This window comes from Perca fluviatilis, chromosome 11 (genome assembly GCF_010015445.1).
Source record: "Perca fluviatilis chromosome 11, GENO_Pfluv_1.0, whole genome shotgun sequence".
NCBI classification, from domain to species: domain Eukaryota; kingdom Metazoa; phylum Chordata; class Actinopteri; order Perciformes; family Percidae; genus Perca; species Perca fluviatilis.
In genome coordinates, this window is record NC_053122.1 from 36,215,518 (window position 1) to 36,229,002 (window position 13,485).

The 13,485-nt window shown below is 41.3% G+C and overlaps 1 protein-coding gene and 2 non-coding genes across 3 annotated transcripts in view; 2 read left to right on the forward strand and 1 right to left on the reverse strand.

Annotated features, from left to right (window-relative positions):
- The window catches only part of LOC120568723 (contactin-associated protein-like 4), a 202,240-nt gene that overhangs the window by 72,231 nt on the left and 116,524 nt on the right, over window positions 1-13,485 (reverse strand). Inside the window, exon 11 of the mRNA XM_039816408.1 lies at window positions 3,506-3,612. Within this exon, the coding sequence (XP_039672342.1) occupies window positions 3,506-3,612 (107 nt within the window). The remainder of the gene's footprint in view (window positions 1-3,505; window positions 3,613-13,485) is intronic.
- On the forward strand, window positions 12,307-12,389 carry trnal-uaa. The gene has a single exon. It is a non-coding gene; the product is annotated as a tRNA-Leu (tRNA).
- Window positions 12,938-13,020, forward strand: trnal-uaa. Its single transcript has one exon. It is a non-coding gene; the product is annotated as a tRNA-Leu (tRNA).

Here is a 13,485-nt window from a genome sequence, read left to right on the forward strand (position 1 = left end):
AACACAGGAGCTGTGAGGGGGGGGGGAGAACTACACACTGTGGAGGATCATGACTGCTGCCACAACTGCATCGCTGTCTCATCACCAGAGTCAAGACCATCTGAAGTTTTATTTTTCAGCAGCAGCGTGCCATAAAGTGAAGATGAATCCAACTGGATTTTCTCTGTCTCCATTAGTCTTCCTCTGTCCTCTCTCTGACACACACACACACACACACACACACACACACACACACACACACACACACACACACACACACACACACACACACACACCAGTGCGTTCTCTGCAATCAAAGAATCAAGCCCTTTAAGTCAAATCCATATCTAAAGGTTCCCACACTGTGCTCTCTGTTTATCTCTCTTCTCCTCCACAGCCAAACACCTTTTCTCCATCACATTCTCTCGGTGTGGTTTTTCGAAAAAAAAAAAAGGTTTTCACAGAAACATCAGCAATAAACATGAGACCAGAGGTGAACCGTGTGTGGAAACCTCTCTCCTCCTTTGTTTTCAGGATTTGGACTCGAGGGAATCGCCACAGAACCAGTTGATCTCACCAAAGCTCAACCTCACTGCTGCTTTCATTTGTCCAGTCAGTATTTGTCAGTTTAGTCACGGCTAAACTCTCACTCTAACCTCCATCATATCACTCACATACAAACAGGTTTTATAAAGCGGAATACTGGGGGCAGGCATCACGTTAAGCTCACAAAGGGGTTGTTTAATTTGAAAAACCCACCACTGTAATTACCTGTGATTGGCAGATTGAAATTCAAACTGTAAAACTGAGCCGCTTTGCCATTTGAAGCAACTTCAAAAGTCTCTTAAATTCCCCTGACATGAATGACTTGTACATAAAAGCAGCAACGCACAACTACGAGTGGTCTCCACGCTGCTCCATTCATTCATTTTACTTCCCTGTAGTGTTATCCTGGATGTCATATTTTTTTATTTTCATTTTAATTGCCTTTTTGGTGGAAATAGTAAAAGGAAATTAATTATCTGCCTTTCCTGCCCTATTTTGCTCAGATTTTGCCTCTCACTCGATTCTGCTTTCTATCTGTCACAGCTCTCTAACTCTTTCTCCAGCCACGTCTCCTAGAAATCACATTTTTAGTGCGCAAAGCTGCAACAGCAAATACATTTTGAAAGCAACGTAATGCTGACTGAATTGGGTTTTACATCAATAAGTCAGGAAACATTTGACTGACAACACATGGCATGTATCCACTCCTGCATTACAGTATCCACTTGTAGCAGCTAAAGCATGATACAGAACCCCATTCTCATCTTCATCAACATGCTTTTGTTGAGAGAAAATTAAAAACCTGGTGCACAGATTCAGGTGTGTAAGAAAATACTCAGCCCTTCTCCACATTTGGTTCCTGTTTGGACCAATTTGTTAGTCTGGCTATCACCAGACCAAGCTCAATCTTTTAAGACTGAACAGTAGTCTGGGGAGTCTGCTCTGTATTTTCTACTGCACGAGAGGCGTGATCAACGGGCGTAGTTCAAATGACTCTGTACGCTATTGGATAGTCCTTCAACCAATCAGATCAGACCAACGATCTGGGTGAAGTAGCAGGCATCAACGGGTTGCTGCGCTTCGGTGGCCGCCATGTTGAATGTAAACAAAAAACTGCTTGGTCGCTTCTATATCGTCATCATGTTAAACCCAGCAATAGCGCGTCAGGTGGATAAGCCAGTTTGTGATTGGTTCCCGCAAATTTGTGACGGAAGCAGGATAGATAAACGTACAGGTTTCCTGCCTGAGCTGCAGGGAGAAATCAAATCGCCAGCAGATCGGGCCGGGTTCACCCAGTCTACCAATTTTTTGTAAGTGTTAACATTTTTCTAAAGTGACCTAAAATAAGCAGGAAGGTTTCTAAACAGTCACATGACCAGAGAAGTGGTAAGTATTGAAGATGCAGTTGAAAGATGGAGACAGCTTAGAGCCCAAAAGGACTTTAAGAAGGATGCCAAATTTCCATTTATATAGCACAAATCCGCAACAGCAAAAAACATTTTGGTGGCAACACAATGCTGCCCGAACTATGTTTTATATCAATAAATCAGGAAACCTTTGCCTGACAATGTATTTCATGTATCCACTCCTGCATGACAGTATCCATTTGTAGCAGCTAAAGCATGATACATTCATGTTTCATGCTTCAGTTTTTTATTGTTGTGTTTAGCTTAAAGTTAGGAAACGATTGTGGCCTTAGTTAAATATGTAAAAAGTCAAAAATGAAGCAAAAGACACAACATGTTACTTCATTGACGTTTAGCCAGAACTAATTCTTCCTAACCAACCAAAGTTATTTTGGTGCAAAATCTAACTACATGCTGGCCTTCAGTGTCATAGACCTGTGCTTTGTACACACACTAGCCACACCAATCACCTCCCTATGACTTGGTGCGCTACAACGACTTACCGAACCACCAGGCACCAAAGATCCAGTTTCTCTCAAAACTTACTTGGCAAACCAAAATGTGTGGCACTTTTGTGCCATGATCGGATGTTGCGTCAAATCAACATTTAAGAGCTTTGTTATATTATTTGATATGTTTATGTTTAAGATTTGCCTAGTAATTCATTTTATTACATTACACACGGTGAATATTTCAGCAGAGGAGTGCTGGTTGTTTCTGGGACTCTGCAAGTACAATGGAGCTGACAAGGGTCATCTGCTGACCACTCTATAGCTGCTGGGTACTTAGGACAAACCGAAGCAGTGAGAACTTTGTGAGTGTACAGACAGTTTATTAAAAAGATAGTTTATAAAGACAGTACCGTTCACGTATACAGGCAGGCGCCATCTTGGGAAAACAGTCAAGACCAGTCGAACGACGAACACCGTGGAACGTGAGCTGAACCGTCCCTTGAAATCTCCCGCGGTCCGTGGTTTCCCAATGGGTCGATAGGAATTACGTTTGTGAAATGTAATTAACATGGAAATGCATGAATTATATCTGTTTATTAAAATATGTGGCACGGCTTTCGTCGTTCGACTGGTCGTGACTGTTTTCCCAAGATGGCGCCCACCTGTATACGTGAATGGTACTGTCTTTATAAACTATCTTTTTAATAAACTGTCTGTACACTTACAAAGTTCTCAATGCTTGTGTTTACATGTAGGGACCCTCATTATGCTACCGTGGAAGTGTGGTGATATTTTGAGCCTTGTTAGGGGTGTAGAAATAGCGATTTCTTTTTACTTTACCCGTGCCCCGGCGACTAGCGTTATAAGCTAATTAGCGGTTTGCGATAAAACTGGTCAGACTCAATTAGCATGAAAACATATCCCAGAGAACGGTCGACTCGGTACCCATGTGTTATTAACCCCTAGGTTCATTTTGCACCGGATTTGTCCTTTAAAGTCAACAGGTCACAATGCATAGAGAGGGGGAGGAACTGGTGGCTCATTGGTTGGCTGACAGCGCTCAAATGGTTGATTCTGGCCCTACTGTCCATTAGTTAGTGCATGTGCTGATGTGTGACTTACAGCTGTGGCAGGTGGCTCCGCTGTAGCCGCTCTCAGAGCAGTTACAGTGGAAGCCGGTCCAGGACTGACTGCAGCGGCCGCCATGTTCACAGCGACTGGGAGAACACCTGACAGAGAGACAGAGAGACAGAGAGAGAGAGAGAGAGAGAGAGAGAGCTTTATAATTAATATAAATCATCCTAATATTGTGTTAATGTTACTGTTACTGTTTATTGTGTTTTGTCCGAATATTTGGGCAAATTCTATGTTGAAGCTTTGGCAACATTGTTATTGAGACTTTCCTGCCACGCCTCTTTGAATTGAGTTTGAATTGAGACAGAGAGACAGAGAGACAGAGAGACAGAGATAGACAGAAAGACAGACAGAGAGATATAGAGAGACAGAGAGAGACAGAAAGACAGAGAGACAGAGAAACAGAGAGAGAGACATAAAGACAGAGACAGAGACAGAGAGACAGAAAGACAGAGAGAGACAGAAACAGAGAGAGACACACAGAGAGACAGAAAGACAGAGAGAGAGAGAGAGAGAGAGAGACACACACACACACACACACACACACACACACACACACACACACACAGAGACAGAGAGACAGAGAGAGACAGAAAGACAGAGAGAGACAGAGAAAGAGAATCCAAAAAAGGTCAATAAAATTATGGCAGCATTTAAATCAAGCCGATAAAAATTCCATTGCATACAAAGCTCTCCTGAGCACCCAGCAGTCTTCAGATGTCCACCCCCCCTGGACCAGCTGGCTCACAGGTACACGCAGCTAAACACAGTCAGTAGTAGACAGACAGGTAGAGAGAGAGAGACAGGTACACTGAGCCTCAGAGCCGCCATAGACACAATCCTTCAATCAAAAGATTTGAAACTAAATTAAAAGACGAGTATACAGAACAATGGCAGAATGAAAATAAGATCCAACACAAACTCCTCTGTTATCGATCCCTGAACAGCCAACTGGCCGAATATCTCAAAACTAAAAATCCAAAAGAAATACGAATGTTAACAAAATCCAGAGTCAGTGACCATGAGCTGGAAATCTAAAGAGGTCGACATTTAAAAGTGTGGAGACCAAGAGAGGAACAAGTCCGTACACACTGCCACCATTTCCTATGCACATGTCTCAAATATGAAGACTTAAGAACCAAATATTTCCAAAAATTTTAAAACATATACCAGGCTTCACTACCTACACAAAAGCTTCCTTTTTTATTAGGGGAAGATAAAAACACGGCATGGCTAGCAGCTAAATATGTCTTCTCCTGCCACAATACAAGGCAAAATAAATAGAGAATTATATATATTATCATTTTTATTTTCTATTCTTTTATTTATTTGTATTTATTTTTTATATTATTGTTTCAATGTACCCTTTGAGGGACATGCACAGAATTTTAGTATCTGCATTTATATCATAATTATAATATGTTTACTTGTATTATTATATCAGATGTATTTACCTTACCTTATTTTCCTTGTTGCTGTTTATATGTATGTTTGTTCTTATGCTTTGGCAACACAGATGTATTTTTTTGTCATGCCAATAAAGCAACATGAAATTGAAATTGAGACACAGAGAGACAGACAGATAGAGAGAGAGAGATAGATAGATAGAGAGAGAGAGAGATAGATAGATAGAGAGAGAGAGAGAGAGAGACAGAGAGAGAGAGAGAAGTATAATTAATATAAATCATCCTAATATTGTTCATATTACTGTTTATTGTGTTTTGTCTGAATATTTGGGCAAATTGTAGCTTTGGCAACATTGTTATTGAGACTTTCCTGCCACGCCCCTTTGAATTGAATTGAGAAGAAGTCGCCAAAATTAATCGCAAATTTGTTTTTGGTCCCCAACCATATCCTGACAGGCGCATGTGGGTGGAACTTAAAGGATTTATTTTTCTTGTCAAGACAAACAACTTATTGTCATGTATTCTCTTACTGTTTATATACTGAGACGGCAGATTTAAAAATTCAATTGCCTGTTTTTAGGAGCTTGAACATTGGGAAACAATTGTGCAGATTTAACTGCCAAAAAGAGGACAAAAGCAGTCTATGCCAAAAAAAAACAACCTTTCATCCATTATTGTCAAGAAAAGTACTTTTTTTTTAAAATGGCAGCTGAAGCATTTTGGATGTTTTTGCTGAGTCATTTATCTTGCTTTGAGGACACAAAACTGGCTGTTAGGATCAAACCGTTAACGTGATTAACTGACACATGTTTTCTCAACATCCTCACAAAAACTAAGTTTAAAGGGGTGATAGAATGCAAAACCGATTTTACCCTGTCATAGTTGAGTAACGACAGTTCGGTGGGTAAATAGGACATAAATAGAAGCTCAAAGTCCCACTGACACACCTTTACTATGAAAATCTCATATTTTGAAACCGCCGCTGAAAACGGGCGAATCCCAACAAAGCTGAGTTGCTTACGCAAGCGTCTCAAAATCCGGAACCTTAAGAGAACAGTCACACCCCAACATTTACATAGGCTACACAACTGACCTGAGATCAGGTAGTCTTCTGAATCTAGATCTCTGCTATTCCATTAAAAAATTCACTTCTGAAACTTTTTTATGCGAGAAATCAACCATATAAAGCTCAAATATGGGCCGCTTTACGAAAATGGATGGCTAATTGCAAATTTTCTCCGACTGTGTGTCGGAGTTTAGTGCCGGTGTTGGTGCTGCCTGGGTTGCTACATCGCCGCCCTGACCGCAGTGTCAGCGAGCTTGTTACGCCCGCAATCTTTTATCGCAGCCCGCAGGTTCCAGTAAATCTTATAATGGGTATGTGTGTTGAGTTATTTAAACAAACAATCGGGGAAATAAACGCCTCTTGTCCGCGAGTCTCATTGATAGAGCCGCGGTGAGATGGAGTCCATCAATGAGAGCTAGCTAGCCTCCTCCTAACTCTGACATTCACAAAAATACATTCAATTGAAATCCGAAAGTGTTAGCTAAGCTTTGTAAGACCTTGAGGAACCTGTAATATTCATGCCGTGACGAAATTCAAACTGTAAATATACTTTAGTTATGCAAAAGTGAGCAAGCTGTGATATTTCCCCATTGTAATGAAGGGGACATATAGCAAGCAGCTGCTCGTCCTACAAAGACGCCTTGCGTTCATAAAAATGCCTTAAAATCAAATCGGACACAACGGTTAGCTTTATAAGATAGTGGGGAATGATGTAATATAACTGGCGTGACGAAATTCAAACTGTAAATATAATTTAGTTATGGCGACAGTGTAGCTAGCTAGCTGCGGTTTTTCCCCATTGTAATGAATGGGACATATAGCAAGCAGCTGCTGGTCCTACAAAGACGCCTCGCATTCATAAAAATGCCTTAAAATCAAATCGGACACAACGGTTAGCTTTATAAGACATTGGGGAATGATGTTATAAGTGGCGTGACGAAATTCAAACTGTAAATATAATTTAGTTATGGCGAAAGTGTAGCTAGCTAGCTGCGGTATTTCCCCATTGTAATGAATGGGACATATTGCAAGCAGCTGCTGGTCCTACAAAGACGCCTCACATTCATAAAAATGCCTTAAAATCAAATCGGACACAACGGTTAGCTTTATAAGACATTTGGGAATGATGTTATAAGTGGCGTGACGAAATTCAAACTGTAAATATAATTTAGTTATGGCGACAGTGTAGCTAGCTAGCTGCGGTATTTCCCCATTGTAATGAATGGGACATATAGCAAGCAGCTGCTGGTCCTACAAAGACGCTCCCGCGTTCATAAAATGCCTTAAAATCAAATCGGACACAACGGTAGCTTTATAAGACATTGGGGAATGATGTTATATAAGTGCGTGACGAAATTCAAACTGTAAATATAATTTAGTTATGGCGACAGTGTAGCTAGCTAGCTGCGGTATTTCCCCATTGTAATGAATGGGACATATTGCAAGCAGCTGCTCGTCCTACAAAGACGCCTCACGTTCATAAAAATGCCTTAAAATCAAAGTGGCGTGACGAAATTCAAACCGTAAATATATTATAGTTATGCAGTTATGCAGCTGGCCGCGGAGCCCCGTAGTGCAGTATCCACAAAGGGTGACTTTGCCCTGGGTATGGAGCCCAGCAGGCTGCCGCTTTCTCCTCAGACTGTGTGGAGCTCCTAAAGTCCGACACGTCTTACCAAATTTGCAATTAGCCATCAAATTTTGTAAAACGGCCCATATTTCAGCTTTATATAGTTGATTTCTCGCTTAAAAAATTCTCAGAAGTGAATTTGGTAATGAAACATTGCAGTGTCTGGAATATGAGATTCTGTCGCTTCTCTAATGTATGTGTATTGGGGATTCGCTCAACCAATCAGCGCGCGTCTCTAATATGTGCGTATGGCAAGTCGCTCAACCAATCAGCGCGCAGCTCATCTAAATATTCATGACCATACCATATTTGGAAGAAAAGCTCTTGTTTCAAATAGGGCCAAAACACAGGGATGCATAAGGGCCAGTAAAATATCAACCAGGCCATTTTCAGCCCAACCAATGTTACATACCCCATTAGGAGACCATAAGGAACAGTGTGAAATACCCTATTTAATCATTCTATCACCCCTTTAAGTCTGTTACATAAAGCCTTTTAATAAATCAGTAGAAAGCATTTTAAGTAAAGATTTCTCAGAAGTGTTTTTTTTTTCATGGCCAAATGTGTGCAGGAGGGTCAGGAATAATGTAACTAGTGGAAAGAAGTGGAAACTATTTCATATGTAATATTTGGAGAAGGTCATGTTTTCCATTTAGGTTTTAAAAAAACTGTCTAAAACTTTTTTTTTTATGACAATTCAGCTGAGTCACATTAAAATTCTTTTCACTTCACCTCACAGCTTAATATCCCTCGATGTCATTCAGGGGAAAACTTTTCTTTCTGACAGACAACATTAATACATATCTTGGCGTTCTTGGAATTTCTAGTACACTCACCCATCCTGTATGAATCAACATCCTTTATCTTGCACAGCCAGAACTCCATTATCAAGCTCACATTTGGGGGAAATCTTATCAAAAGATCAAGATAACTCTGTAAGAGTGACTGTGATTCTCTCACGTTGGATACAACTTCTCCGGAGTACATCAGTCCACTGTTACGCTGCCTTTTTTAACACTATTGACTAGTCTACCTATGCATGACCACACACTTGGAGATCTGACACAGTTGGTTCTAAGGATGTCCCGATCATGATCACAGTATCGGGTCGGAGCCGATTTTGGCATGTTTTAACTGATCGGGGGTCGGCATTTACCCTGATAAGGCTACCTTATCCGATCACATCAGCTTGTCAGTCCCTCCAGAAAAACGTGATCATGCGATCGCATAATTCAATGCATAATTAGCCAAAGTCGGCATATTAATGCAGGGGCCGCATTTTTTCAAATACGCCGCACTTTCGCCGCATAAATTGCCGATTTCCACGCAAATTATGCGGGGCTTGCATGATTTCATAATCTCCGCATTTTTATTGCAAAAAAGTCCCATATATCTTAGCAGAAAGTAGAAAAATGTTGCATTTGCTCATTGAAATATATAAAATGGACCAACAGATCCTGTGTCTCTGTACGAGACCAGTGAAGGATATCAGAAGTCTCTTTCCCGGTGCTGGCTGAGCGTTACTGAGCAGCCTCCAACTGAGCTTGAAGACGTAGATGTGACGTGAGCAACCTGTCTGAAAGTGTGAAGTCTTCTGGTAGCTGTGCCGAGAGAAATCTCAATCATTCCCAATCTTCCAGAGACGGAGAGCGTAGGTATATGTAAGGAGATAACATAGGCACAGGCTAATTACTGATCACTAACATGCTAGTTAACATTAGTAATTAAACCTAAACAGATAACGTTGTAAAGTCGAAACTGCCTGTGAGCTTCTCCTGTACTATATGGTAATTCCTTTACTGTGTGACAGTAAGTCTCGTGGTTATGACCCAATCGTTAGCCTATTTTTATAAAAACGTCTGCTACGGAGCCATAACGTGAGGTACAAGGTAATGGAGCCTTTTATACATTGTCGTGTTTCTTTAGAAATAAACAACGGACAAATAGAGTCTTTAAACGCTTCAGATGTAAAGTTATTCGCTGTCAAAGTGACGTCAAAATGAATGGCAGTCAATGGGATGCTAACTGGAGGTGATCGTTTTGTAGCATCAAAACTGTTTTGGTGTAGAGAAAAACGACTTATTTGCTACACTAAGTTAAATGTATTAAGCTTAAGACATGTTTTGGTTACTTTGTTAACGGAGTTATTTTTGTAAACAATAAAACTGTGTGCAGCTCTATTATCTGAGCAACTACAAGCATCAGATCGGGACTCGGTATCGGCAGATATTCAATATTTAAAAAATCAGATCGGATCGGGTGGGGGGGTCAAAAAACCTGATCGGGTCATCCGAGTGGCACAGCCTGTTACATTACAGCCACTGTGCATGTTACAGTACAGCCACTGTGCCTGTTACATTACAGCCACTGTGCCTGTTACAGTACAGCCACTGTGCATGTTACATTACAGCCACTGAAAGTATGTAGTGTGTACATTACAGCCACTGGGCCTGTTACATAACAGCCACTGTGCATGTTACATTACAGCCACTGTGCATGTTACAGTACAGCCACTGTGCATGTTACATTACAGCCACTGGGCCTGTTACATAACAGCCACTGTGCATGTTACATTACAGCCACTGTGCATGTTACAGTACAGCCACTGTGCATGTTACATTACAGCCACTGTGCATGTTACAGTACAGCCACTGGGCCTGTTACATTACAGCCACTGGGCCTGTTACAGTACAGCCACTGTGCATGTTACATTACAGCCACTGTGCATGTTACAGTACAGCCACTGTGCATGTTACATTACAGCCACTGGGCCTGTTACATAACAGCCACTGTGCATGTTACATTACAGCCACTGTGCATGTTACAGTACAGCCACTGTGCATGTTACATTACAGCCACTGGGCCTGTTACATAACAGCCACTGTGCATGTTACATTACAGCCACTGTGCATGTTACAGTACAGCCACTGTGCATGTTACATTACAGCCACTGTGCATGTTACATTACAGCCACTGGGCCTGTTACATTACAGCCACTGGGCCTGTTACATAACAGCCACTGTGCATGTTACATTACAGCCACTGTGCATGTTACATTACAGCCACTGTGCATGTTACATTACAGCCACTGTGCATGTTACATTACAGCCACTGTGCATGTTACATTACAGCCACTGTGCATGTTACAGTACAGCCACTGTGCATGTTACATTACAGCCACTGGGCCTGTTACATTACAGCCACTGTGCCTGTTACATTACAGCCACTGTGCATGTTACAGTACAGCCACTGTGCATGTTACATTACAGCCACTGTGCCTGTTACAGTACAGCCACTGTGCATGTTACATTACAGCCACTGTGCATGTTACAGTACAGCCACTGTGCATGTTACATTACAGCCACTGGGCCTGTTACATAACAGCCACTGTGCATGTTACATTACAGCCACTGTGCATGTTACATTACAGCCACTGTGCATGTTACATTACAGCCACTGTGCATGTTACAGTACAGCCACTGGGCCTGTTACATTACAGCCACTGGGCCTGTTACATAACAGCCACTGTGCATGTTACATTACAGCCACTGTGCATGTTACAGTACAGCTACTGTGCATGTTACATTACAGCCACTGTGCATGTTACATTACAGCCACTGTGCATGTTACAGTACAGCCACTGTGCATGTTACATTACAGCCACTGTGCATGTTACATTACAGCCACTGTGCATGTTACATTACAGCCACTGGGCCTGTTACATTACAGCCACTGGGCCTGTTACATTACAGCCACTGTGCCTGTTACATTACAGCCACTGTGCATGTTGCAGTACAGCCATTGTGTACATTAAATTACAGCCACTGTGCACGTTACATTACAGCTACTCCGTCGTGTGCACTTTTGTTGACTCGTGTGCACCAGGAGCTTTCAATCTGTCTTCATATTGATCCTGTCTCTTTTGAACCCCCTTTTCCTTGATGCATCTAACTAAAATAACAGTACTTCTATCCACACGGATTGCTTTCATGGCCGACTCCTTAAAAAGTTTGATTCACAGACACACACACAGATAGAAAAACCACTTTACTCCAATCCAGTGTCATTATTTTTTACTTCTGCATTTTTTTGCAGGGCTGGTAGTTTGCATGATTCCGTTTGTATTGTTGACTTTGAATGTAAACGAATGTGACAGTGTTAGAGTATGTTTTTTCCCAAACCCTGACAGGAATATTAAACAGAAGATAGATGACTGTACAGAATCTGCAACCTCCCCTTTTTTTCAATAAAAGCTCTGACTCAGCAGCGTGTCAGCCTGCTACAGTGGGATTTTTACCTCCATTTATTTCCACAACGCTGTGATCTAAAGTGAGCTTTTAGCATTCACATTAAATTCACATTACATTGAACCTAAACTACCACTGTCTTTGTCTTTATGTTGTATTTTAGTGTCCAAGTAATGACATATATGTGTTAGAAACATGAACAGATATGATTCTTGGGCTTGGAGTTAATTTCTTCTACAGCCATGATGATGAACATCACAATGATGGTGACAGAGATGTAGAAGATGCATTTTTAGGATAAAAAGTAAACAGTATAAGGAAATGAGGGCGACTTGAAAAAGAAGAATAGAAGAAAAGAATAAAAGAAATAAAGATCCAAACCCAGCCACCCTTTCCTCCAATGCACACACAGATTTGAGGCAGGAGTGGTGGCAATTGTAACCAGGATGGCCGAGTGGTTAAGGCGTTGGACTTAAGATCCAATGGGCAAAAGCCCTCGTGGGTTCGAACCCCACTCCTGGTATTCTGATTTCCCCTCCTCTACATTCAAATACTCTTCTTTGTGTGGTATTCTTTCATTGCCAGCTCTATCACACACTGAACATACATTCTGGGACAGGAGAGAAAAACGCTCTGGGCTCTTTGTATTTCTTTAAACCCATCACAATCGTCTAAAAAAGTCTCAGGAAGGTACTTGTTTTGGTGGAACAGTTGCACCCAGCAAAAGAAAACGCTACGTACAATATTAAATGAAGTTACCTGCTGACACAATACAGTAACGTGAGCTATTTAAATTAGCTGATACATGGTTAAACCTCTTACCAGTGTATCTCCTTGTGTACTTCGTCCACAGCAATCCCACCAAACGGTCCCAAAATGTCCCAGTTAGAGAGGAAATGACCTAAACATATTCTTTTTAATCTTTAAAATCATTCCCCGAAAGAACCAAGCAGGCCTGCCTTTTTGCACCATCCAAATCTTCTTCAAAATTTGCCATTTTTTGTGTGTAGCTTGCTAGCTCAAAATGTATTGTTGTTTGCCAAATTGAAAAGATTTTCCAACCTGCAAAGAACCAGGATGGCCGAGTGGTTAAGGTGTTGGACTTAAGATCCAATGGGCAAAAGCCCTTGTGGGTTCAAATCCTGCTCCTGGTATTCTGATAAGAGTGCTTTACTTTCAAATGCTTGCATTTCTTCCAATCACAGTTGTGTTGGGGGGCATTGGTGGCTTAAAAGAACAAGGTTGTTAGTTCAATCCACAGATAAAATCTGGGTGGGGATAGCACTTAACCAGTGGCCAGCAGATCAGACTGTGGTTGTATGGTTCCAGGTGTGAATGTGAATGAGAATTTGTTCTCAATCGACTTGGATAAATAAACGTTAAATTAAAAAAGTTCCAGGCTCCCTACTGTATCTTGCTAGCATGAACTTTGTTGTTGTTTCCCGAAGCAAACTGATTTTGAGGGCTGCAGAGCGGAAAGGAGAGGGACATCTGGCAATTAGCCTGGAAATGTACTTCTGTTGATATTGATCGTATGGTAAGCTGCAATGAAGGCTATCTACTGCTCCTTGAGAACGTGTATTTGTATGGAGCTCTTTATAGAGCAGCAACTAGTGTGT